Source organism: Vulpes vulpes, chromosome 5 (assembly GCF_048418805.1).
Source record: "Vulpes vulpes isolate BD-2025 chromosome 5, VulVul3, whole genome shotgun sequence".
NCBI lineage: Eukaryota > Metazoa > Chordata > Mammalia > Carnivora > Canidae > Vulpes > Vulpes vulpes.
The window spans coordinates 126,074,866-126,099,884 of NC_132784.1; the positions used below are offsets into that span (position 1 = coordinate 126,074,866).

General features: G+C 45.3%; 1 protein-coding gene and 1 long non-coding RNA gene across 10 annotated transcripts in view; one reads left to right on the forward strand and one right to left on the reverse strand.

The window, feature by feature from the left end:
- ATXN7L1 (ataxin 7 like 1) overlaps positions 1 to 565 on the reverse strand; it is a 241,330-nt gene extending 240,765 nt beyond the window's left edge. For 2 of the 9 annotated variants that reach the window (XM_026006062.2, XM_026006063.2), the window contains exon 1: positions 161 to 553. In XM_026006062.2, coding sequence (XP_025861847.1) covers positions 161 to 341 — 181 coding nt within the window. In that variant the 5' untranslated portion in view covers positions 342 to 553. Of the gene's footprint in view, positions 1 to 160 lie in introns of all 9 variants that reach the window. The other 7 variants (XM_072759942.1, XM_026006064.2, XM_026006065.2 and 4 more) reach the window with 7 other exon arrangements.
- A 312-nt stretch (positions 566 to 877) lies between these two features.
- The window catches only part of LOC112925368 (uncharacterized), a 31,920-nt gene continuing 7,778 nt past the window's right edge, over positions 878 to 25,019 (forward strand). The window contains exons 1-2 of the long non-coding RNA XR_003236101.2: positions 878 to 1,115; positions 21,422 to 21,640. This is a non-coding gene — a long non-coding RNA (uncharacterized lncRNA). The remainder of the gene's footprint in view (positions 1,116 to 21,421; positions 21,641 to 25,019) is intronic.

The following is a 25,019-nucleotide window of genomic DNA, read 5'->3' on the forward strand; positions in this document are numbered from 1 at the left end:
TGATGGTCTGTCTCGGGGTGTATTTATTTAGGGAGAGAGGGAGCAGCATGGACGACACCGGGGGCCACTCTCTCTCTCACACACACTTTTTCCCAGTGGCCCTGGGTGAACGGGAAGGTTACAGGATAATAAAAGGAGGAGGAGGCGGTGGGGTTCTTACTGTCGGAGCAGTGCAATTTGGCGGCGTCGATCCAGGAGGACCAGGGTTTGCCCAGAAACGCCTCCGGACTGGGCACTTTGCGATCCAGTGTCGCCATTGCTCTTCCTTCTTGTTGCTTTTTCCCTGTTCCTTCGGCAGCAGCAGCCGAGAGACACGGGATTCGAGAACGCTCCGACGTCATCTTCGGAACGTTCCGACATTGAGTGCTCTGAAAGGGGGAGGGCGGGAGGGAGGAGGAGGGGAGGGCGGCAGGGAGGAGCGGGAGGGGGAGGAGGAGCCGGAGCCCGAGCCCGAGCCGGAGCCCGAGCCCGAGCCCGAGCCGGAGCCGGAGCCGGAGCCCGAGCCCGAGCCCGAGCCCGAGCCCGAGCCCGAGCCCGAGCCCGAGCCCGAGCAGGCGCTGGGGGCGCGGCCGCGGGGGGCAGCAGAGAGGCGCCTGCAGCTCGCCGCCCGCCCGCCCGCCCGCCGGGGAGGAGAGGGGAGGGGAGGGAGGGGAGGGAGGGGAGGGAGGGGAGGGAGGGGAGGGAGGGGAGGGGCCGCCTCCGGAGGAGGGGAGGGGCTGCCGGGGGAGGGGAAGGGCTGCCGGGGGAGGGGAGGGGCCGCCGGGGAGGGGCGGGGCCTCCGGGGAGGGGCGGGGCCTCCGGGGAGGGGCGGGGCCTCCGGGGCGGGGCGGGGCCTCCGGGGCGGGGCGGGGCGGGGCGGGGCGGGGCGGCGCGCCAGGCCCCGGCGGCGGCGGTGCGCGCGGGCGCGGGGATGCTGCGCCCGGTCACCGCCGGCACCGCCTTCTCGTGCGCCCGGAGGCCCGAGCCCGGGCCGGAGGGGCCGGGGCGCGCAGACCGAGCGGGGCGGGGGCCGGCCGGGGAGAGGCACGACCCCGCCGAGCGGCCTCCAGACGACGGAAAGTTTCCGCGCGCCGCCCCTGCAGCGCCCTTCCCGCGCCGGCTCCCTGTGGTCCACGGTGAGGTGCCCCCGCGGAGACCCCCGCCGCCGCGGTCCGCTGGGTGCACGGGTGGGGGGGAGCCGGACGGGCTTTCCCCCTCCGAGCATCCCCCTCCCCCGCTCCTGCAGCCCGGGGCGTGTGGGGGGTGGAGGGGAGCCGGGCAGGTTAGCCCCAAGAGCATCCCAAGCCGGGAGGCGACCCTGGTGGTGACCTGTCCTCCCAGCTCTCCTCCCACTGCCTTCACCCTTTCTTTCCTGTCACGGTGGACCTGGGGACCGTGGGGGGGGGGGTCCGCGGATGCCTTTGGGAGCTGAGACCAATGGGTGGATGGAAGTGGTGCTTAAAAGAAAAAAAAGCAGGCGAGTCTGGGGCCATCTCAGGAGGCGGGACATTGCAAAGCCCAAAACTCAGGGTCGCGGTGTCCCCGGACGCGCGGCGCGCGGTGCTGTCTCGGGTTCTGCGGGAACCAGGGCGCAGCCCTGCTCCAGGATCACGGTGGCGGGAGGGCACCCTCAGCGCTCGGAGCAGGCTGCCTGCTGGGCCCAGCCCTGGAGCAGTTTCCAGCGCTCCCTGCCGTGATTCTAGGGTGGCCCCATCAGCGACCTGCGCCTGCAACCTCAGGCCGGGAATCTGACTCCCGGGAGCACTTCAGGCTTAACTGCGCTAGCCAGCTAGAAAGGAAGCGTTAGATGTCCTCTGAATTTTGGGTGTTTGGTGCATTAATTGACATTTCTCCTCCTCTCCCTAGGGGTAGGCAAGAAAGGCCTTAAAAGTTCTGGTATCTCGTTCTCTTTCTCTCTCTCTCTGAATCCTTTCGTTTACTAGGAATTACCTAAACTATATGGGCACTCCCTCACCATCAATGTCTTTTTTATTTTCCCCAGTACCCTTTTCATTCTTACCACTTTTGTTTCTGCCCAGTGGCGGAAGAACACTGATTTGAAGTTGCTCTGGACTGTCCTGGCTATGCCATCTATCTAATGCCTCTGCACTTGGCATCCTGTGCCTCAAAGCCAGGGTTAGGATGGGCGATGAAGGAGGAGCTATGGACTGGGCTTCAGTTGTGATGTTTGTGTGGATAGGCTTGTGTTTTGTCAGACCCAGACAAGTTTGATTTGCCTCTGCTGTCTTTGGAAGGGTTCCTCCATAGGGACCACTAAGTGGCTAACATGCCAGCAAGTGGAGAATTCTCATTTTAAGAGTTGGTGCTATTAACAGATATTTATTACTTTTTGATTTCTTATGATATGCTAGACAATGTGCTTGACATTTCCTTCCAAATATCCATCCATCCATCCATCCATCCATCCATCCATCCTTTCAACCAATGTTGCCTGTCACCGACTAGTGCCGTCAACAGAGGAAGACAAACGAGACTTAGCCCAGTGTGGAGAAGCAGTCTGGCGGTCTCTATGGAAGAAGGAAGGTGTGAAACTTATCAACTCCTTGGAAAAACAAGTACACAGTGACTGGCCAGGGCAGTGAATAGTATGGTCTCTCAGAGTTGTGCCTACCTATACGGGGAACTAAAATCTAGTTTGGAATGACCCGAAAATGTGTCACAGAGAAGATAGGATTTGCTCTGCACCTTAGAGATTGGGGAAGATGTATCATGGTAAGGTGAAGACTGGTCTTGTGAGCTGCCCTATGGAGAGGCACAGGTAGCAGGGGACTAGGGAGGCCTCTGGCCAACAGAGAGGAACTGAGGCCCTTGGTCCAACAGCCCATGAGGTGCGGTCGATAGCCACGTGACTGAGTTTGGAAACATCCTTTTCTCTAGTCGAGCCTTGAGATGAGACCACAGCCCTGGCCCACGTATGTGAGAGACCTTGGGGCAGAGACACCCAGTTAAGTCATGCCTGGATTCCCTTCCCCCTTCCCCCTGTAAACTATGATTTAGTAAACTGTTGGTGTTTGCTGTTTTAGATTGTTAAATTCTGGGATAATTTGTTACATGAGAATACATAACTGATACAGAATGGTTTGTGTATAAAGTGATCAGATAACAAAACAACATTGTCTGAGCAATGTTCCTTGTTCCTCTTTTGAACTTCCTGTGAGCTGTGAATCATCCTTGCCAGCTCAGTGGGAGCGGTTTACTCCAGTATCTCCTACATGCCGAGTTTTGTAATTTACCTTTATCCCTGGGCATTCAAATTTTTGCTATTTAAACTCAATCGCTACTTTATAGAAAGAATTCATCAAGGACAAGGTCATGATGTAACTGTTGGGAACAAGTCTTTACTGATAGCAACGCTATCACGTTGGTGTCCTTACAACCCTGCCCTCCTTGAGGTGTGTAGAGAGTAAAGTGATCAAGGGACTCAAGCCCAAAGGTTAGGACCTGCCAGAAAATTCTCCTCTCTCAGGAACCATTTTCCATCATCCAAGAAACCAAAGGTAGCTTATCATCCAGAGGAGTCAGGGCATCTCAGTCTCAGAGAAACAAGGCAACAGTCCAGTATTTTAACATTAGTTTACTCTCCGAGCCAAATCTCTCAAGTAGAGATTATTTCTACACAGCATCCTGAAGCTGGCAGGACAGCCTAAATATTATTCCCTTCTAGCTGGGAGCATTTGAGTTTGTAACATAGTAAAGTATGGGCTGGAACCAAAAAGTGGGTTAGCATCTCTACAAAACAGACAGATGTTGGAGCCATTCATTGCCTGTTTAACTGATAACCAGAACGCGTATACATTACTGCAGTTAGACTTCTGGAGTATAATTGCGGTTTCCACCCTCGGCTTTGCAGTGATTCCACCGACTCTAGAGATAATAACACCAACTTTGGGAAACTCTAACCCACCTGTGACTTAGTAACTGGAGAACATGGCTGTCAATTAAATTATACCACTGGGAGCCAGAGAAGGCAGGAAGCATTGCTCATCACGCTACTAGACTTTTACACTTGACTTTTGATGAAAACTGAGGTCAACGTGGTGCATATATAGTATTATATACATGTCTAGACTTACATATCAACTATACATATGGCAGATTTATTGCAGACTTGAATTCCTTTTGGTAGTAAAGAGTTACAAAGATTGCTAGTGGCAACAAGAATCTTATACATTCTTAATAGGTATAAACAGACCTGCCAAACAGTCACTTAAAGCATATTAATATAACGTCTATGTGATAAAACTGCCTAGCAAAGGTATAACACCTTCTTCCCTTCATGATTAACTTTTGGGAAGATAAAAAGGGTGTAAATATTTTTATTGTTTTATTATCTTTCTTAGAAAAATAACAGTGGTTGGTTTAATTAAAAAGGAGACTCTTTCGTAGACCAAATAAAGAAATCAGGTCCACAGAGATGGAAAATACCTCCTTAATCTGAATCACACCTGGTTCTGGAGAGATGTGCATCTAATACGCAGCCTGCATTCACTTAGTCTGATTCATGTGCTGTTTTACCTCATTATTGAAAAGAGAAGAGGTAATATTAGCTCTCTCATTTGAGGATATTAAGCTCCCGCTGGGGTCGAGGCACTGTGTGTGCACCCTACTTCCTACCTAGACGGTTGTTGGGAGCTCCCCGGAGGCGACGAGGAGAGAATGACATTCCATTAGAATGAGGCATCCCTGGAATTGTTTGATGTTCTTTGTCTTAATTGAATCCATCTATCCCATCTGCCACTCTTCTCCTGAAATTTATTTCCCTAACCCCCTCTCTCTGAGAATTGTAATTTTGGGGGAAATGTGTTACATACGTTGTTACCTTTTCTAAGAGCTCACCGCATCTGGAGGGCAGGTGTGCTGTCTCCCTCGCCTTGCTAGACAGGGTTGCCTGCCTCTTCCCTGCCCCTCACATGTTGCCGGATCAAAGGGGACTGGGATAAAAGACCCCCAGTAGCAAGTGGAGTAGGAATTCCAGGCTCTGGGTTGTTGGTCTCAATATAACGCCCTCACCACGTGTCTGGTCTAAATAAACAGGGACTCTGTTAATAAATAGAACCACAAAAACATGCAATTTGCCTTCTGGCTTTGGCAGAAAGGCCCCAAATCGGGAAAGGGCGATGTTGAAGTACAGCTGCCTTGATGCCCCTGGCAGACTCACCTGTGACTTCATTGCTCTCTCGGGGCTCCCCAGAACCACCGTGATGCTGCGGGCTGAGGAGGTCCCTACTTCCCTGAGTGTGGCAAGGCCAGGTCCTTTTCTATCCATTGCCCTTTCTCAGGGGTCAGACAGGAGTGTCTCTTTAGCATTGTTGTAGAAATCACTTGGCCCTTCACCTAAATATAAATACATACCAATTTGAGACTCTATGTGGACTTATTAATTGGAGCAAAGCCCCACTCCCACCCCTCCAAATTCACCAGTTCATGGAGCTGGGGAGGCAGTGCAGAGTGAAGGCTAGAGCCCGGGCTTGAGATTGGCAGATGTCAAGGAGAGCTGCTCTTCAGTCGTTTGCTTGAGAACCTCTCTTAATCCATCTTGAGGGGCAGCCCCGGTGGCACAGAGGTTTAGCACCGCCTGCAGCCCGGGGAGTGATCCTGGAGACCCGGGATCGAGTCCCACATCGGGCTTCCTGCATGGAGCCTGCTTCTCCCTCTGCCTGTGTCTCTGCCTCTCTCTCACTCTCTCTGAATGAATAAATAAACCTTTAAAAAAAAATCCATCTTGACCTCAGTTTCCTTATCCATTAAATGGGAACCAAGGCTCTGCTCTTCAGATCGTCATGAGGATAAAGTAAGACTCTTGGCATTGAGCCCCCAGCACAGGGCCTGGCACATGGTGGACAACTGTAAATGTTTGCTATGATTATTACTATAGTTGCAATGCATTGTGTAGACAACAGCGGCCAGTCAGCAAGAGGCTGACCTCTGATGCTGGGAGGGCTCGTGTGGTTGCTTCTGATTATCCTTCCACTTAGAATGGAAACCAAAGCTCCTGTTCCTGTGTATGGGGCTGTTGTCCCGCATCAGTTGATGGAGCCTTCTGGCAGAAGTCTTCAGCCTTGACACTTCATTTGACATGGACTTTAGGGCAGGGTGCATATCTCTTTGTTCCGGGAAAGGCCCTACGAGACTTTTCTGTTATGCAAAATCCAAAAAGTGTGTACACGTGGCCAACAAGCACATGAGAAAATGCTCCGCATCACTTGCCATCAGGGAAATACAAATCAAAACTACAATAAGATACCACCTCACACCAGTGAGAATGGCTAAAATTAACAAGACAGGAAACAACAAATGTTGGCAAGGATGTGGAGAAAGGGGAACCCTCTTGCACTGTTGGTGGGAATGCAAACTAGTACAGCTGCTCTGGAAAACTGTGTGGAGGTTCCTCAAGAAGTTAAAAATAGAGCTACCCTACGACCCAGCAATTGCACTACTAGATACAGATGTAGTGAAATGACAGGACACCTGCACCCCAATGTTCACAGCAGCAATGTCCACAACAGCCAAACTGTGGAAGGAGCCTCGGTGTCCTTCGACAGATGGATGGATGAAGAAGATGTGGTCTATGTATACAGTGGGATATTAGCCATCAGAAAGGATGAATACCCACCATTTGCTTCAATGTGGGTGGAACTGGAGGGTATTATGCTGAGTGAAATAAGTCAATCGGAGAAAGGCAATTATCATATGGGCTCACTCATGTAGAATATGAGAAATAGTGAAAGGGACTATAAGGGAAGGAGGCAAACTGAGTGGGGAAAAATTAGAGAGCGAGACAAACCATGAGAGACTCAGGGATCCCTGGGTGGCTCAGCGGTTTGGTGCCTGCCTTTGGCCCAGAGCGCGATCCTGGAGTCCCGGGATCGAGTCCTGCATCGGGCTCCCGGCATGGAGCTGGCTTCTCCCTCTGCCTGTGTCTCTGCCTCTCTCTCTCCCTATGTCTATCATAAATAAATAAATAAATAAATAAATAAATAAATAAATAAATAAATAATTTAAAAAATGAGAGACTCCTAACTCTGGGAAACAAAGGTTTGCAAAAAGGTTTGGGGGATGGGATGACTGGGTGATAGGCACTGAGGAGGGCACTTATGGGATGAGCACTGGGTGTTATATGTTGGCAAATTGAATTTAAATAAAATATTTTAAAAAATAAATAAAAGTTTTCAATAAACATCTATTGAAATGAGAAAAAAAATATATCCAAAGTGTACTTGGAGGCAAAACTGCTTTTGCACAGCAATGTAAATAGTTGTCTTAATAGTAAGCAGAGTGGGGCCTCTGCAAGTTACTTCGTCCCTCCAAAATAAGTGTATTGTCTTTTATTAAAACAAGCTTAATACTGCATCCTACAAGTTACATGTGAATGTGTTCCCATGAGATAGTAAAGCAGTAGTAATATGGGGAAAAATCCCTGTATGTCCTTCGTATGTGGACATTCCCCTGCCCCCAGACCAGTCCCATACCCCCAAATCTGAAGGCGCTTTTTGAAACCATTTTCTACATGTATACCTACTGTATACATTTATCGTTACAGGGATAGATGACATTGCTGCATGTGTGTTCTTATTTTCTCTTAAACGTGAACAGCATCATTTTGTAGAGAGACATATTTCATCTGTGGTTGAGAAAGAAGCTTTGCATGAGCATAGACAAGATTGACAGGTGCAGCAGATAGTTCTGTGGATATTTTTCTGCAATTTTCCTTTTTCACACAGGCGATTGCATGCCTTTGTATACGGAAACACCTCGTTCCTTTAAACTGCTGCATACTATTCCATAAAACATTCTGGAGTCTGTCTGTTGTCCTAGTGATAGACGTTGAGATTTCTGCTTTTACAAAAACCAGAGTGGTCAACATCTTTATTTTTAGATCTGCTTCCTGGGCACACGAGGGAGTATTTCTACCTAAAAGTAGAAGTGCTGGGTATGTGCATTTTAAATTTTCATAGTTCTGCCAAATTGTCTTCTGAAGGAGCTGACTGATTCATGCTCCCATGAACTACGTAGGAATGGGCCCATTGCCTCATGCCCTGATTCCTACCCAACATTTTCAAACATGTTAATTTTGCATAATATTAGGGAAAAACACATCTTGTTTAATTTGTGCTTCCCTCATTTCAGGTATATTTTTGAGCATTTGTTCTTTTATGTCTATTGTATTTTCACTCTGTACATTGCTGTCAGTACCTTTTGATGATTTGTTATTGACGTTTTCAGATCTTTTTATTGATTCCTAGGAATTCTTTGTACATTCTAGATTGAGAGCTTTTGTCTGTTTGGAAATAATGTAATTTTCTAGCCTGATGCTTGTCTTCTTTTAACCTCATGTGTGGCATCTTGTCTATACACTTTTTCTTTTGGTTGTAGTCTGATGTATTAGATTTTTCCTTGAGGCCTTTTGCATTTTGTACCTTGCCTAAGAAGACTTTCTCTTCCCCCAAGGGCACAAAATATTTTCTTGTATTTTTTTCTTTATGCTTTATAGGTTTTTGTTTTTACATTTAGCTCTGAGATATTTTTGGCTAATGATGTGAGGTTTAAAATTTAATTTTTGATCTTCCAAACAGTTACCAGTTTTTCCTGGGGGGCATGTATTGAATAGTTTAGCCTTTCTGTAGAAATAAGTCATATACTCACTTCCCAAATACATGGCTCTGTTGCTGAGCTCTCTTTTCTGTTCCATGGCTTGGCTTGTCCTTTCCAGCCCAATTTCAGAGTTTGAATCGCTCTTGTTTTATGATATGTTTTGCTATGTGTTGGGGGGAAAAATGTTTCTTTTCCACAGTGAATTGAGAATACTCTGTCTTGGCCTGTTTGGGTTGCTGTAACAAATTAACCATAGACTCGGGGGCTTGTAAACAACAGAAATGTATTTCTCACAGTTCTGGAGGCTAGACGCCAAAATGCAGTGTTCAGTGAGGGTTTCTTGGTTTGTAGATGGCCCCTTTTTACCAGGTCCCCACGTGGTGGAAAAGGCGAGCTAGCTCCCTAATGTCTCTTCGATAAGGGTTACACTGTCAAGATCCAATCTTCCTTCCCCAGGCCCCTAAGGCCTTACAACCTGAGATCATTATCTTCGGGAGTAGGATTTCAACATATGGATTTGTGGGTGGATAATCATTCAGACCACAGCATTCTTATCTCTTGAAAAGTATTTTTTATTCCTGAGAAGTGTGTTATAGGTTCAACATTTGTTCAGCACTTGTCATGAGGACATCTCATGATGTGACTGGAAACCTGACCTAACGCCTACTTCATAGGTACCATGAAGATTGGGCCCAATGGCTACAGCCAGCTTGGACTCTTGGTGAAAGCCTCCCCCAGGGTGATTTTCCAAATCAAATATCTCAGACTTATGAAGATGAGTTGTTGAGAGACTGTTCTTCCAAGTCTCTGAAAAGACCAACCCCTGTGGTTAGTGGTTGAGACTGTGGGGATATTCCCATCTGTTAGTCATCCCAGGGTGAGAAGAAGGAGTCATGGGCACAGGAGACCAGAGGAGAGGTGGGAAGTGGACCTGGGATGAGGGCTGAGCTTCCCTGGTGTGGGGAGCAGGTGGGTGAGAGCCTCTTATGGGCCAGGAGCTGGGCCAGGTAGTGTCCAGTAGGGCAACCCTTCTGGGATGAGCTAGCTGTGAGTCTGGAATCCTTCAAAACCCAGTGACCAGTCATAAGGTTTTCTGTGTTGTCTTTTCTTTTGCTTCCCTCAAGGTTTTAAATGGCCTGGTCTTAGGTAGCGGTGTTGTAGGAAGTTGAGTTAGGGGCTTACACCTACATGAGAGCCGTAGGTGTAAGGTTGCAAGTTGCTAGTTTTACTTCCTGCCAGCGCTGTGTGGTAGCAGCACCACTATTCAAGAGAAGATGACAATCCTCAGACCCCAGGAGGTGGCCAGGCACAGAGAGAGCGGGGAGCAGCCCCCAGCAGTCCCTACCACTTTTCTTCCAGCACCAGCCTGACACTCTCAAAAGGAGGAAATCCAGAAAACGAGAGGCCAGAATTTGGGTTATAGTTGTATGACAGGAAATAGGAGCCTGGTATCTTTAGGTTCATTAGGATAATCGCTGCAGAACTTAGAGTAAGGCGCGGGTCTCTGTTGTTTGGAGGCCAGCTTATTCACAGATTTACTACTTCCCAAGAATGATCCTAATGCTATACATTTAAACTCCAATGTGGGCCAGTGTTTCTCCACCAGGGATGATTTTTCTGTCTCCCCTCCTCACTCCAGGGATATTTGACAACAGCTGGAGACATTTCTGGTTGTCCTGACTGGGGGTGGTGTGTACATCTAGGAGGTAGAGGCCAGGGATGCTGGTGGATATCCCACCATCAGAAGCACAGGAAGATTTATCCAGCCCAAAATGATAGTGATAGGATCCCGAAACCCTGATGTAGGACAACTAATTTCCAGTTTTCTTGCTTTCTTTTTCATTTCCAGAGAGTGACCACCTCTGCAACTTCTTTGCCATGACGAGCTTCATTCCTCGCACAGAAAGCCAGTAAGAGTGATCATCCATCACTATGAGTTAAACCCAAAGTCTTTTCCCTTTCAGTGTATGAAAGCCAAATTATGTAATTGAATGAATTTGTAGAAGCAAAGGAAATGGATATAGTTCTTATGCAATAATCAAGTAATATGGTCGCCTCTTTCTCTTGCTTACTCTATTAGGATGCCCATGCTAGATAGCTGTTATTGTTCCCAGCTTCTAGATAATAAAAGTGAGGCACAGAGTGGAAACAAAGCATGGCGCCCTTCCTCTGGTTTTGTATATTCCACAGTTAGCAAACAGCTGGCCATGGTCATTGTATAGGTTGTGTACTGCACAATTGTGCCACTTTTAAGGGAGCACCATTCACAGGACAGACATCGTAGATTTATTGTGATAATTTTCTAGGCAGATAGCACAAAAGTGGCTTATTCTAACAAAATCAGGACCATGAAGCTATTTTCTAACAGAAGTAAAGTTTCTTCAAGGAAGTATGCCTCTCCTGATGCTCATGAAAGTGCTAGATGGACTAGCAGGAAGGAAGGGGGTTATTGATGACCCTTTGTATATGTGAGCAGTTAAGCTGGGAGCTGTGTTGGGAAATAGACTGCCTTGTGTGATGGAATAAATAGAACAATCTTGGTATCTAAATTTGGTTGTTCGTACTTCTGTTATGGTTTAAGTCATCCTAAGCTTGGCTTGGAGGAGGAGACATTGACATGTATATCAGTTTATAAATTTGGCAGCAGGAGGTGCAAAGAGAGTCGTTTCAATTATGGATTGACCCATGATTGATTTAGCAACGCGTGTGGCCTAGTGTGTAATCAATGCTAAGGAATGGCAGGTGCCGGACTCTTAGGGGGGTGAGGGCAAACGTTGGAGCATTGATCAGCTGATGAGCTCCAAGTGGGCCCCATGCGGGGAGCATCAAATCCAGGGAGAATATTGTGAGAGTGACAGGATCCCGTGTGCGAACAGAGCCCACCTGAGCTCTCGTCCCGTGTAGCTGTGTAACCATCTCTAACATACAGACACTAAAAAAAAAAACAAAAAACAAAACAAAACAAAACAAAAAAAACAGACACTACTTTAGAACAGAATTGCTTTGTTCTAACTTTGTTCTGAATCTTTAGTGTGTGCCACTTCATGCCCCTGACTGCTTCAGTTGAGAAGGCTTTCATTTTTCCACCTATGCAAATACCTTGGCATTCACAGACTCTGGCTAACAACAACAACAAAAGTCTCTTCTAATGCCCAATAGATACTCAAGTTTGCAAGGGAGGCGGGCTACATAAAGGATTTGCAAACCTCATTTTTTAATTGGCACAAGAGTGGTTGACGGACTGGCCTCATCTGGCCCCATGCCAGGGACATGGACTCAGTAGTTGCTTTTGCCAGGAGCGGACAGACAGGGAGACGAGTGTGCAGCCAGGGATCGGAGAGCCCCTGAGAAGGTGCTGTTGCGACGTGCGGGAGACAAATGCAGGCCAGGGGCTGCTGCCTGCTGCCGGGGCAGAGAAGTGGGGGCTGCGGGGGAAAGGCGGTGCGGGAGGGGGAGGCCGAGACTGGCCCGTGGGCCCACCTTGCACGGGGGACAGCGGCCTTCTTAAGTGAGAGCCTCGGGCCACGTAGACAATAATTCCCTCCAACAAAGCCCTTAGTGGAAAATAGGCGAGTCACAAGGGGATTTGGAATCAGGAAAGGTTTGAAAGTGTTACACAATGTCTCCAAGATGAAAATCTACAGTGAGAGAGAACAGGAGCATAATACTGTGTGTTCTTAGGCAAGTGGCATATTTCTTTGAGAAATACTTTTTTTTTTTTTTTGAGAAATACTTTTTACCAAGAACAAAGCTCTAAAATTAGGGCTCTGTTGATAGGAGCTCATCAGGTGACAAACTTGAACTTCCCAAGATCCTTTAGCCATCTGGCCGGCGTGTCTAGAAATTGCACCCGACTGTACGGATCAAAGGGAGGTGTGTGTTTGTGGTTTACTCTGATACTCCAACCCTGGGTTGTTTGCAAAGGCAATTAAACAGATTTTTCATACTAGGTTGGATGACCACATGGCTGAGTTTGCCTGGGGAGTCCCGGATTATACAAAATTATTAATAGCTTGTCCTTTCGGTCTCAAAAGTGTCCTGGTTTTGGTGATAAATTATATTGCTGCCTTAATTCCAAGTGATTTAGTGTGGACTTCTTTTGCTTACTCTGTGAATCCTCAGTGGCCAAAACGGATGCTTCTACCTCAAGGATATTTGCCCACATGCGCATTCTGTCTTTTTGAAATGGTTGTATCTTTTTTCCTTGCATATAAAGCAATTTTTACAAAACATTCGGAAGAAAAATAAGCAGCCTAAATGAGTTACCACAGACATAGAACTACCTGTTAATATTTTGTTATCTGTCTACATAACTATATCTAGACCTATCTATTTATCTGTGATATATTTATATATATTTTAGGTCCCACTCCCCAAACTAAATAAATGACTTTACTCACAGTAGCATTCCATAATATACCTATGTAGATATGGATACTACATGAAATTATATATTTAGAACTATATAATACTGTAGCCAACATAAATAGTTGAAATCATTCTTTTTAAATAATTACTTTTTTAAAAAGATGTGTGTATTTCTATTAGAGAGAGGTCAAGTGGGAGGGGCTGAGGGAGAGGAAGAGAGAATCTCAAGCAGACTCCACGCTGAGAGTGGAGCCCAATGTGGGGCTCGATTTCACAACCATGAGATCACGACCTGAGCTGAAACCAAGAGTTGGATGCTTCACTGAATGAACCACCCAGGCACCCCTTTCAAATAATCACTTTTAAAGACTGCATTGTATCCTAGTAGATGGCTATTCTTAAACTATAATGTATTTAAATCCTCATTTCAGGGCATTTAGGTTGTTTCATATATATATATGTATATATATAATGTTAATAATATTATATTATTATTAATGCTAATAATATATTATTAATATTAATAATATATATTATTAATGTTATAATAAATGTCTTCTATAGCTCAATCTTTTCTCACATTCATGGTTATTTGGGATGCTTTCTTATAAATGAAATGGATATGCACTTAAAAATTTAATTTCTTGGGATCCCTGGGTAGCTCAGTGGTTTAGCCCCTGCCTTTGGCCCAGGGCATGATCCTGGAGTCCCGGGATCAAGTCCCACATCAGGCTCCCTGCATGGAGCCTGCTTCTCCCTCTGCCTGTGTCTCTGCTCTCTCTCTCTCTCTCTCTCTCTCTCTCTCTCAGTGTCTCTCATGAATAAATAATAAATAAAATCTTTAAAAAAATAAAAATTTTAATTTCTTAAATTTGGCCAGCATGTGTGAAAATTCTCAATCCCTGCCTCACCTGTGCCTTTGATCTTTTTCATCTTTCAGCCTGACAGGAAAGAATTTCATCTATTTATTTCCATGGTATCTCTGATCATTGATGATTTTTACTTCTTTTATTAGTAAGTCACTCATTTTTCTATTAGAGTGTTCACCTTCCTCTTATTTAATTATGAAGGCTCTTTATATGTTAAATAAAGTAAACCTTTGTGTTAGAAGTTGCAAGATCTTTTCCTGATGTACTATTTGTCTTTTAATTTTATTTCTGGTGGATTTGTGTGTGCATATGCATGTGTGTATAGATTCAGAAATCTTTTCTTTTTATAGTTAGACCTATCAGTCTTTTCCTTTGTGAAGGAAAGACTGTCCTTTTTTTAAGGGACCAAGTTCTCTTTCTTTTCTTTTTTTTAAAGAGTTTATTTGTTTATTCATTCATGAGAGACACACAGAGAGAGGCAGAGACACAGGCAGAGGGGCGCCTGATGCCAGACTTGATCTCAGGACTCTGGGATCACACCCTGAGCTGAAGGCAAATGCTCAACCACAAGCCACCCAGGCGTCCCTAAAGGACCAAGTTTTCAACAGAATTAACCCATGAAATTTTTATAATCTGGTCTGGTGCTCTCTCAAACCCCTTGAGCTCCTTGTTTCAAACTCACCAGTGCGGGCATTGTATTAGATGAGATACAATTTTGTTTCCATTTCTCCAGTTCAGGCTATTTCCCAGAAGGGGGTTCAACCCTTTCACAAACTCACAGATAAGTTACTGCAAGTAAGAACTGGTGATACACATTCTTTTCCTCAACCACAGGACATGTGTGCCTCCCTTCATGAAAAGTCGTAATGGGAATTAGAAAGGACTAGTTTGTTTAGATTCTTTGCACAGTGAATCATCACTGCCCCATTGATAGGCTTTATAATTGCACTGATGTGTTCTCAGGAAAACTGTGCCATCAACCCCAGGTCCTAATTACTACACAGACCAAGAAATGCCATGGCGTGTCATAGCTCCCCTGAAGCAAGCAGCTTTCCATGGAATGGATGTCCCTGCGCTTCATGGCAGCGCTACCACTCTGATGAGGAGGGCACTAGAAGCAAATGCACATCTTGTTCTAGGTGGGACAGTTGTGGGTGAGCTTGTATCTGGGCTTCTCTGCTGGCATGCTGGGCTGAACCCCATGTGTGCCTCAATCCCTTCTTCATCTTTCAAGTTAGACCTGTGCATCCTGCTTGCTCCTTGGCCCTCTCCCGGGCCTGTTTGGCCCTCTTGGTGTTTATTCTAGGGAGCAAGGAGAGAAGAATCTCCTCTTCCACTTACAGACCTCATGGAAATCCAATTGGTCATCCTCAAGCCCACTCCCCTTTCACCCCAAGTCCTTCCTGCAGGGTGATGGAGGGGGGTACTCAAGGGGCTCGAGGGGTTGAGTGTAAGACCAATGATCACCACCATCATGATGATGAGATACGGTGACCTGCCTCTGTTCTTAGCTGTAAGAGCTTTTCCTCTGCTGCTTAGCAGTGGGGGACTCCTGGAGCTAACCCAGATGCAGTCTCAGGATACTGAATCCCACCAACTGACAGCTTCTCAAGAGAACCCTCAAGAATACCTCAGGAATCATGGTGGGAGCCTGGGGATGCGGACCAAGGTCCTACATCAGCAGGCCTTTGCTCTCTAGCTTTGCCAAGGAATTATTCATACATAATATGTGCAATAAGTATAGAGTAACTTGCTCTATCAGCAGGAAAATCAGGTTTATGGTGCCACTCTGGGAGCCAGACTAGGGATCTGAAAATAGTTTTTACTATGGAATGACCCTAGTATAGATTTGAGTGGCCTTCCCGAGAGGCTATACTTTTATGTGAGGTACATCAGGGGTCCCCTCCATTTGGGAAAGGCACACTAATTTTCCTGATGCCTCATTAGTGCCCTTTGGTCTCTCCCTATTCTCTTATCTAGTATCACAAAAGACAAAGAACTAATTTGGCTGCAACACAACCCTCCTCAGAGTGCTGGAGAGGGAGAGAAACCAAATGTGAGCACAGCCCAAACCCTCTTTAGTGGGCAAGGCTCATTTGTAAATAATTTTAGTCTTGTTACCCATTCACTAATCATATATCCTTCCCGGTGGGTATTGGCAGCATGTCAGATGGAGCTCACTTATGAAAAAGATGCCACAGTTTCCAAACCCATTCTGGCTTCTCGAGAATCTGTGCATTGGGGAAACCAGCTATACTAAAGGAACTATAGGCCCGTTTTTCTTTTTTCTTCTCCCTTTGAGGGCTGGGGTGGAGAGTGGTAGAGCAGAACAATATCTATGCACTTATTAATTCAGGAAACATTTCCTGAGCTTTCCTCTGTGGCAGGCGCTACCAGAGGAGCAGGGAAGAGAAATCCCAGACACGTGATGTGTCCCCATTTTGCAAAGGCATTTCTCAGAGTTGCTAATGACATCTGCAGGGGGCTGAATGGTGGCCCCCAAAGATATTGGGTGCTAATCCCTGAAACCTACGAATGTAGAATGTACTGCCTACCGTAGTGAGTGGTCAAGTCTTACAGATGTGATCGAGTTAAGCATCTTGAGTTGGAGAGATTATCCTGGATTATCCAGTGGGCCCGAAATGCCATCACCTGTCTCCTTTTAAGAGGGCGATTTTACAAGGACACAAAAAGGGGAGAAAGTGATGTAAAGATGGAGCAGATAGAGATTGGGCCTTGAAGATCAGGATGATGCAGCCCCAAGCCAGGGAACACCAGCAGCCACCCGAAGCTGGAAGAGGCAAGCAACAGATCGTCTCCTAGAGCCCCCAGAGGAAGCACTGCCTTTTTAACATCTTAATTTTGGACTTCTGGCCTCCAGAATTATGAGAGGATACATTGTGGTATTTTAAAGCACCCCCCCAACTTGTGGTAATTTGTTACAGCAGCCCCAGGAAATTAATAAAACATCCTCACAGATAAAATGAGGACAAGGGTCTAGAGAACAGTTTTCAGGCAAGTGGAGTCACAGGTGTCTATCTGACCCACGTCTGTTTATTCATCCTCTTGGCAAATATTTATTGAGTAAGTACCATGTCCCAGGTACAGGAGATAGAGCCGAATAAGGCTGACAATGTCCCCACTGACTTGAGGGTAGAGGGAGAGAGCAGGTTATAAAGAGGTAAATAAGAAATATGATCCAGGTCACTTTCGCTATTGCTGAGTGCTTTAAAGAAAACAAAACAAGGTAATTCAGAGTTGGGGGCGGGGGGAATTGTTTTAGATTGGGCAGTAGGAGGACCTTTCTGATGAGATAATCTTAGAGCTGAGCCCCAAATATCCAGAAGGAGTTACCATCTGGACAAAGCTTTCCAAGTGGAAAGAGTTGCAAGTGCAAAGGCCCTGAGGTCGGAATGAGTTCAATGTGCTTGGGCTTAACTGTGCACGGAAAGACCAGCCTCTTCCAAGTCAACGTGGAGAGCCACCTCTCACAGAGGGCTGCCGGGTTCTGTTGGGGGCCCTGTCCTTGTAATTTTCTTTGTTTATAACTAAATTAGAAGTAAACACGAAAGTCATCTAAATCAAGCGTAGGTCACATAAAGCTAGTAGGACTTGTATTTCGTTAGATGTCAGGGTTTGGGCTTTAAAATACCTTGGCAGATGTGAACAAAACTCTAAAGATAAAATTTGACAGGTACAAAAATATAAAATTATTTGCCTAAATCAGTACTGGTGTGAAGGCCCTAAATCTCAATATCCACAAACAACTTGATAGGCCAGCTAGAAAAAGGGGAGAGACTTCTACGACTTTCCACAGCGTGGAGTACAGCTCGAGAGGGGAGGCAGCCATCGGTCTGTTTCTGGAGCGTTGAATGGGTGCCACATTTTACGGGGCCACAGAATCAGTTCATTCATTCATTCATTTACTCATTCAGTGGATGAATGTTCAGTGAGCACCTGTGTTCCTGGCTAGGCTGTGAGGAAACAACATCGAATGAGGTGAAAGCATTTGCTGACCTCAGAGAGCTCGCATTCTAGGGAGAAGAGAGACACAGTAGATTTAATTATGTAACTGTTATCTTTTTTTTCTCTGTATTCAATTTTTTTCAGATTATAAACTGTGGTAATAAAATAGCAAAATCAAACATCACTGAAATATATAACGTGGGAAGGAAAAATTAACTCATCCTCCTGTTAACTCATCCTCTTTTACCAGAGACAGCCACTGTCAATAGATTCGTGCATTTCTCCAAATTTTAAAAATACAGCTGTCAGAGCGGCTGCACCAGTTTGCATTCCCACCAACAGTGTAAGACGGTTCCCCTTTCTCTGCATCCTCACCAACACCTGTTGTTTCCTGACTTGTTAATTTTAGCCTCCGAAACTAATAGTACACTATACGTTAATTAAATTGAATTTAAATTTAAAAATACAGTTGTCACATATTTTAAAAACATGAAAATGGAATCATACTCTTTTTAATTTTTTTTTAGCTTGATAGACCTCCTGATATCCCACCACATGAATACAAAGGGATCTACCCAGTTCTTTGAAATGGCCGAGTAATACTCTATTTTATGAATGTACCACAGTTTAGTGTCTTTTTGATATGTGACCCATTTCCACTTTTCACTGGTATGAACAATGTTACCACAGAACTTGTTCTGCATAACCTTTTGCATCAACTGGCAAGAGTATTTCTTTCTAAAGGATACATTTGCGGAGGTGAAAGTGCCGGGTCAAAGGGTCTGAAACATTTAAATGACAGTTGTTGCCATATTTCCTACCATCCAAATGGACCGTGAATGGGAATGCAAATCAGAGTGCACGTTTTCTTGCAGCCCCAACACAGGATTTTATCAATAATCATAATCTTTGCCTGTCTGACAGGCTGAGGACAATGCTATCTTGTTTGCACCAACCATGTCTGGCCTATAACTGAGATAACGGTATGCAGGGATGTGCAGGTCACAACTGCTGGGGCCTGAAATTGACCAGGTGGGGTGTGGTGAAAGGTGACAAAGTGCAAGTGCAAAGGCCCTGTGGGGACGGTGTGCCTGGCCCGTCAATAGGACTGGAGGGGTTCCCAGGGGAGCAAGAGGAAACAAGAGCCAAACCTTGCAGGGCCTTGAGGTTCAGCTTATGGGTTTTGGTTCTTATGCCAAGAGAAACAGAAGCCAATGGAAAGTTTTGAACAATCTGACATGACTGGGCTGGCATTTTGAATAGATCCCTCCGGCTGCTGTGTGGAGAACAGATTAGGAAGTGAACAGAGAGTGCAAGTGAAGAGGACATGAGGTAGCTCTTTGGCTTCCAGGTAGGAGATGGTGGTAGGTTGCCCTGGGGTGGAACCGGGGTTGGGGTGGAGGCCCGAGTGGGTCTACCCTGGAAAGAGTGGGCAGACTTAAGAGTGACTTAGACCGGGTAGGATTTGATAGGAAGTGATGGGAATTGAGGCTCGCGTTGCCTCAGGTGGGGAGTGTGGCATCCTGGAAGACCCCCCGCCAGTTGGACAGGCTGCTTGAGAGTTATCGTTAGGATAATGTCAAAGGAACAGGCAAGGATTAGCCTGAAAGGTGAAAATCCGGAGGGGAAAGCTGCTTTGACGAGCAGTCTGTCTGCTGAGGTGCTCTTCCGGCCGCGGCTCCACCTGAGGCGGGCTGACCCTGTGATTCCGCCATGTTGGCCACGGCCAGTTGGCCTGGGAGGGTGCCAGAGCCACGGCCGTGATGTGGTCTAGCGTGAAGCCCGTGTGACGGGGCCGTGTCAAATGGAGCTGACGACCTCCTCTGGGGAGGCTGAAGGACCCAAGCGAGTGAGAACATCTGGAATTAGGGATTGGGAAGGCCACACAAGGAGAGGGCAGAAAGTGGAAGTCGTGAGGCAGGAAGAAGGAGCTGGAGCAGAAGTGGCGCGAGGACCTCAGAGCACTGGAAGGGACTGATGGGCCTGGCCTGCGTGTGGCCAGAGGGCAGATCCAGGCTTGCTTTCCTAGCTGTGAGGCTAATTAGCAAGGTGACCCCGAACAAGTCAGTGACCTTCTCGAAGGCTCTGTTGTGTCTCCTCAACTATGAAATAGATGCCATAATATCTTTATCTTCACCTTGTAAGGATTAAAGAGACACACAAGAGAGTGAAAGAAGGTATCTGCAACATGGAAGACCACCAGAGAACCAGGATCTAGAATTGGGAAAAAATCTACAAATCAATAAGAAAAAAGACTGCCAGCCCCATGGACAAACAAGCAAAAGGCTTGAACAAGAGGACTGAGCATGACTCAAAAACATGGAAATACAATCAACCTCATTAATGAGGGAAATACGTTGAGGTTCCTTATGCAACAACAACAGATGAATCCCATAAATGCAATGTTGAGCAAAAGTCGTAAGATTGAGATGAACGTATGAAGTAGGAGTCAATGTATTTAAAGCTTTAAAAACCTAGGCGTTAAAACTATAATTAAATACTACACATGCATATCAGATTGGCAAGATTTGAAAAATCTGTTAATACCAAGTGTTGATGAAGAGCATGTGGAGAACCAGAAACCTCATTGCCGCTGGTGGGAATGTAGATTAGTATAACCATTTTGGAAAACACTTCAGCATTCTCTAGTAACCTGAAGACATGCACATTGCACAACCCAGTCATTCTATTCTTGGATATACACCTCTAAAAAGAACTTCTCATATACCACAGAATATATATACGAGCTTGTCTATGACTTTGTTCATAGCCTCATGCTAGAAACAACGCAAAGATCCGTCGACTGTAGGATGAATAGCTGGATTGTGATACAGTCACACGATGGAGTACTATACGGCACCAAAAAAATGAATGAGCTATGCTGTGGGGAACAACATGAATGAATCTTACAAACACAATATTGAATGAAAGAAGTAATAATACTATGTGACTTTATTTTAAAATTTAATAATTGGCAGCACTAAACTACATATGATGGAGTTTATATTGTGTAGCATATATCGTTGAGCAAACTCTAAAGAAAACTAAGGGAGCGATGATTATGAAAGTCGAAAGACTAGTTGCTTCTGGAGAGAGGAGGTTTCTGGGACAGACAGGAATACTTGGGGCAGGGGGATCCTACGGTGCTTGAAGTTATTCTACTTCTTGACTGAGGAGCTAGTGTTTGCTTTGGGATTGTTCATTATACTGTACATTTGTTTTGAACACTTTAATCCAAGAGTATTTTATTTCACAATTTAAACAGGTTTAAAAAAAAGATAGCTAACACTTGTAAAATGCTTGGCCCGGTGCCTGGCCCATATTAAGAGCTCAACAGATGGCAATTTTATTTACTGTTATAACCCAGTTGTTAGAGCCGCATTGTATCCTAAGCAACCTTCCAGCTCCTGGATTGAGCGCTAGTCTCCAGGACGCCTGGCTTTGAGGTGGAGATTCTGGACTCCTCTATCTCCCAGGGTGGCCTCCAGATAAATCTCGTTGCTTAAGACAGCACTTCTCAATTGACGCGTGGTGGTTTACTGCATTGCCTCAAACACTACCAAAGTGTGCTGCCAAATTTTGGCAAGATGTAAAACTTTTTTTTTTTTTTTTTTTTTTTTTTTTAGTGTCTCTGTTGCTATGCAATTCCAGAAAATGAGATTGCTGAATTGAGCACCACGTGATGTGGTGTACAGCCAGAGCCCAGCCTGCTGCTGGTCAGAGCTCAGAGGTCAAAGGTGGAACCTGACAGCAAGCTGGTGCCAGAGAAATGAGGACACATGAGAACTTGGCCTGCTGCGAATCCATCAGGGAAGAAGAGCCACACCCAAACAGTGCTGATTCAGGTGAATCCCAGGATAACGGTGCCATGAAACCCTTCAAGTGTGGGGCCCTCACATCTAGTATTCCACAGGAAAGTTGATAGTCACTGATTGAAGGAAATCTGAGAATGTCTCTGTTCCTTACAAGCCTAACAAATGGAGCCGCCATTCCATAATTATGGGAGGGGTTATTGTGTCTAATAGCTAATTATAAGAACAGCTAATAAATTATGGGGTGCTAGTCATACACCAGGCATGGTGCTCACATTTCAGCAATTCGGTAACTTGCTGAAGCTCACACAGCTGCTAAGGGCTGGAGTCAGGAAGAAGGGTCATTCTTAATCTCTCGTTCTAGAAAGAAGGCATTAACCCAATGGTTAATAGTTAAATGGGGGTAGGTTTTGCTATCTAGAAGCGAAAATGTCCTAACAGTGAAATGGGAAATTGTTTTTAAAGATTTATTTGTTTGTTTGTTTGTTTATTTATTTATTTATTTATGATAGACATAGAGAGAGAGAGGCAGAGACACAGGAGGAGGGAAAAGCAGCTCCATGCCGGGAGCCTGACGTGGGACTCGATCCTGGGACTCCAGGATCATGCCCTGGGCCAAAGGCAGGCACTAAACCGCTGAGCCACCCAGGGATCCCCTGAAATGGGGAATTTTAGGGCACAACAAATTCTCTCTCTCTAAGCAGATGCAGCACGATGGCTTCTCGAATATGTTTCAGAAAAGAGATCTGCATTGGGTGGCAGGTTGGACTAAATGCCTTTCAAGGTCCTTTCAAAGGAGCCATAATTGTAAGTTTGGGTCTCAGTAGAGCTTCCCGTAGGGGGCTGCGCTATATGCTTATCTTCGTTTAAAATGTGAACCTGGCAAGTTCAGTGCATACCCTGATGCATAAGCCATTTGAGTGCACTTTCATGTGGATGTTCATGAACTTCCTCAGAACTGTTAAGGCCCGGGAAAATTATTTTCCCTATGGGGTTGTTTCCTTTTAGTCTTTTAGCTGACAGTAGTTGTAAAGAGGCTTTCTGACCAGCAACGAACTAGCTTTCTTAGCTTTAGAAGAGAAAGAATTTGCATTCACTGTTCTCCCACAATTATTTCTTTAATTTCAGACCAGAGGTGCTGATCTTTTCATATGGACTTTCCCGCCGTACCTCCTATGATCGGCGTGTGTAGTGTGAGGACTACGTGTGTAGCATTAGCAATGGCGTTGGGTAGCATTAGGGCTGTTTAGAACCTGCCCTTTAGAACTGAAACGATACGTCTGGCTTTGTTTCCAGGGTTACAGAACTTCTTTGGTTTATTTCCATGACTGTGTCCAGTGGAAATGCATTACTTTCTGCTTTTCAGGCTGTGCCACCACCCTCCAGGATAATGGAGGCATACAGTGGCATCTCCAGTTGGGAGTTGGCTTTGGTTGAGCCTTTGCTTAACCTGGCAAAACCAGCTTTATTTTCTAAAGCAGTTTTAGGTTCACAGAAAATTTAGTAGTAGAAAGTACAGAGTTCTCAGGTGCCCCCTGTCCCCATAAATGCACGGCCTGTCCCATTGCCAACATCCCCTACCAGAGTGGTACATTTGTTACGATTCAGGAACCCGTGCCAACACATTATTGTCATCTGAAGTCCATAGTTTAGGAGCTCCTGGGTGGCCCAGTCGGTTAAGTGTTTGACTTTGGCTCAGATCATGATGTCAAGGTCCTGGGATCGAGCCCTGTGTTGGGCTCTCTGCTCAGTGGGGAGGCTGCTTCTCTTTCTCCCCTTGCCCCTCCCACTCTTGCGCTCTCTCTCTCTCTCTCTCAAATAAATAAATAAAATATTTAAAAAACCCAAAGTCCATAGTTTATGGTTCACTTTTGGTGTTATACATTCTATGGGTTTGGATGAAGGTATAGTGAAATGTAGCCACGTTATAGTGTCATACAGAATAATTTCATTCACCTAAAAATCTTCTGTGATTTTAATGCCTCTGCCTATCCATCCCCCATCTCCCCAACCCCTGACAACCACAAGTCTTTTACTGTCTCTGTAGTTTTGCCTTTTCCACAGTTGGGATCATATGGTACGTAGCCTTTCCAGGTTGCCTTCTTTCACTTAGTAATAAGTTATTATTAGTTATAGTTCTTCCTCTTAGTAACTCATTCCTCCTTAGCGCTGAATAATACTCTGTTGTATGGACAGATCACAGTTTATTATTTATCCATTCATGTACTAAAGAACATTTTGGTTGCTTCCGAGTTTTCGCAATTGTAAGTAAAGCTGCTCTAAGCATCCAAGCATCCATGTGCAGGTTTCTATAGAAATGATTTCTTTAAAAAAGATTTTATTTTTTTATTAGAGAGAGAGAAAGCACAAGCTGGGGGGAGGGGCAGAGGAGAGGCAGCAGCAGACTCCCCACTGAACAGGGAGGGGACTCGATCCCAGGATCCTGAGATCATGACCTGAGCCAAGGGCAGATACTTAACCAACTGAGCCACCCAGGCATCCCTACAAATGAGTTTTTAATTCATTTGGGGAAACACCAAAGAGCATGAATACTGGATATATGGAAAGAGTGTATTTCGTTTTTTAAGAAACTGGCATGTTTCTTCCAAAGTGCCTGTATCATTTTGCGTTCCCCTCAGCAATGAATGAATGAGAGTTGCCGTTGCCCCACATCCTCGCCAGGATTTGGTGATGTCATGTTATGGATATGGTGATTCTAATAGGTATGTAGTAGTTTCTTATTATTGTTTCAATTCCCTCATGACAGAAGATGTTGAGAACCTTTCATGGGCTTATTTGCCACCTCTATAATTTCTTCAGTGAGAGGTCTATTCCTATCTTTTGCCCATTTAAAAAATCGGGTTGTTTGATTTCTGATTGTTGAATTTTAGGAGTTCTTTGTATATTTTGGTTAACGTTTTTTTTTATCAGATGTCTCTTTTGCAAGTATTTTCTCCCAGTCTGTGGCTTGTCTTCTCATGCTCTTGAACATACACTATTCTAACAATGCTCTGCTAGATGTTGTATGAACATATAAAATATATTTTAGACTGAATTTCATGCTTTTAAGTTGCTTATTGGGAAGTACCTATTTCTTGGCTACAGAAGGATCCCCATTGCTTCTTTTATTGGTTACTAGTGAAGTTCTTAAGTGGATTGTGGGAGTGGGAGACACTCCAGAGAATCAGTATATTTGGGAAACTTGCTTGGACATTATTGTATGTACTGAGAGTTCCATGGTAAATTATACTACAGTGGCTTATGTATAGAAAAATTTGAGACTCTGACTTGTCTGGGCAGACAAAATGTTATTAGCATTCTAAGAAATGTCAGTGACTGATATTTATATATTCCTATACAGGCTCCTTTGACTGATATTACCTCACTGATGATTGCCCAGTGACTTATGCAA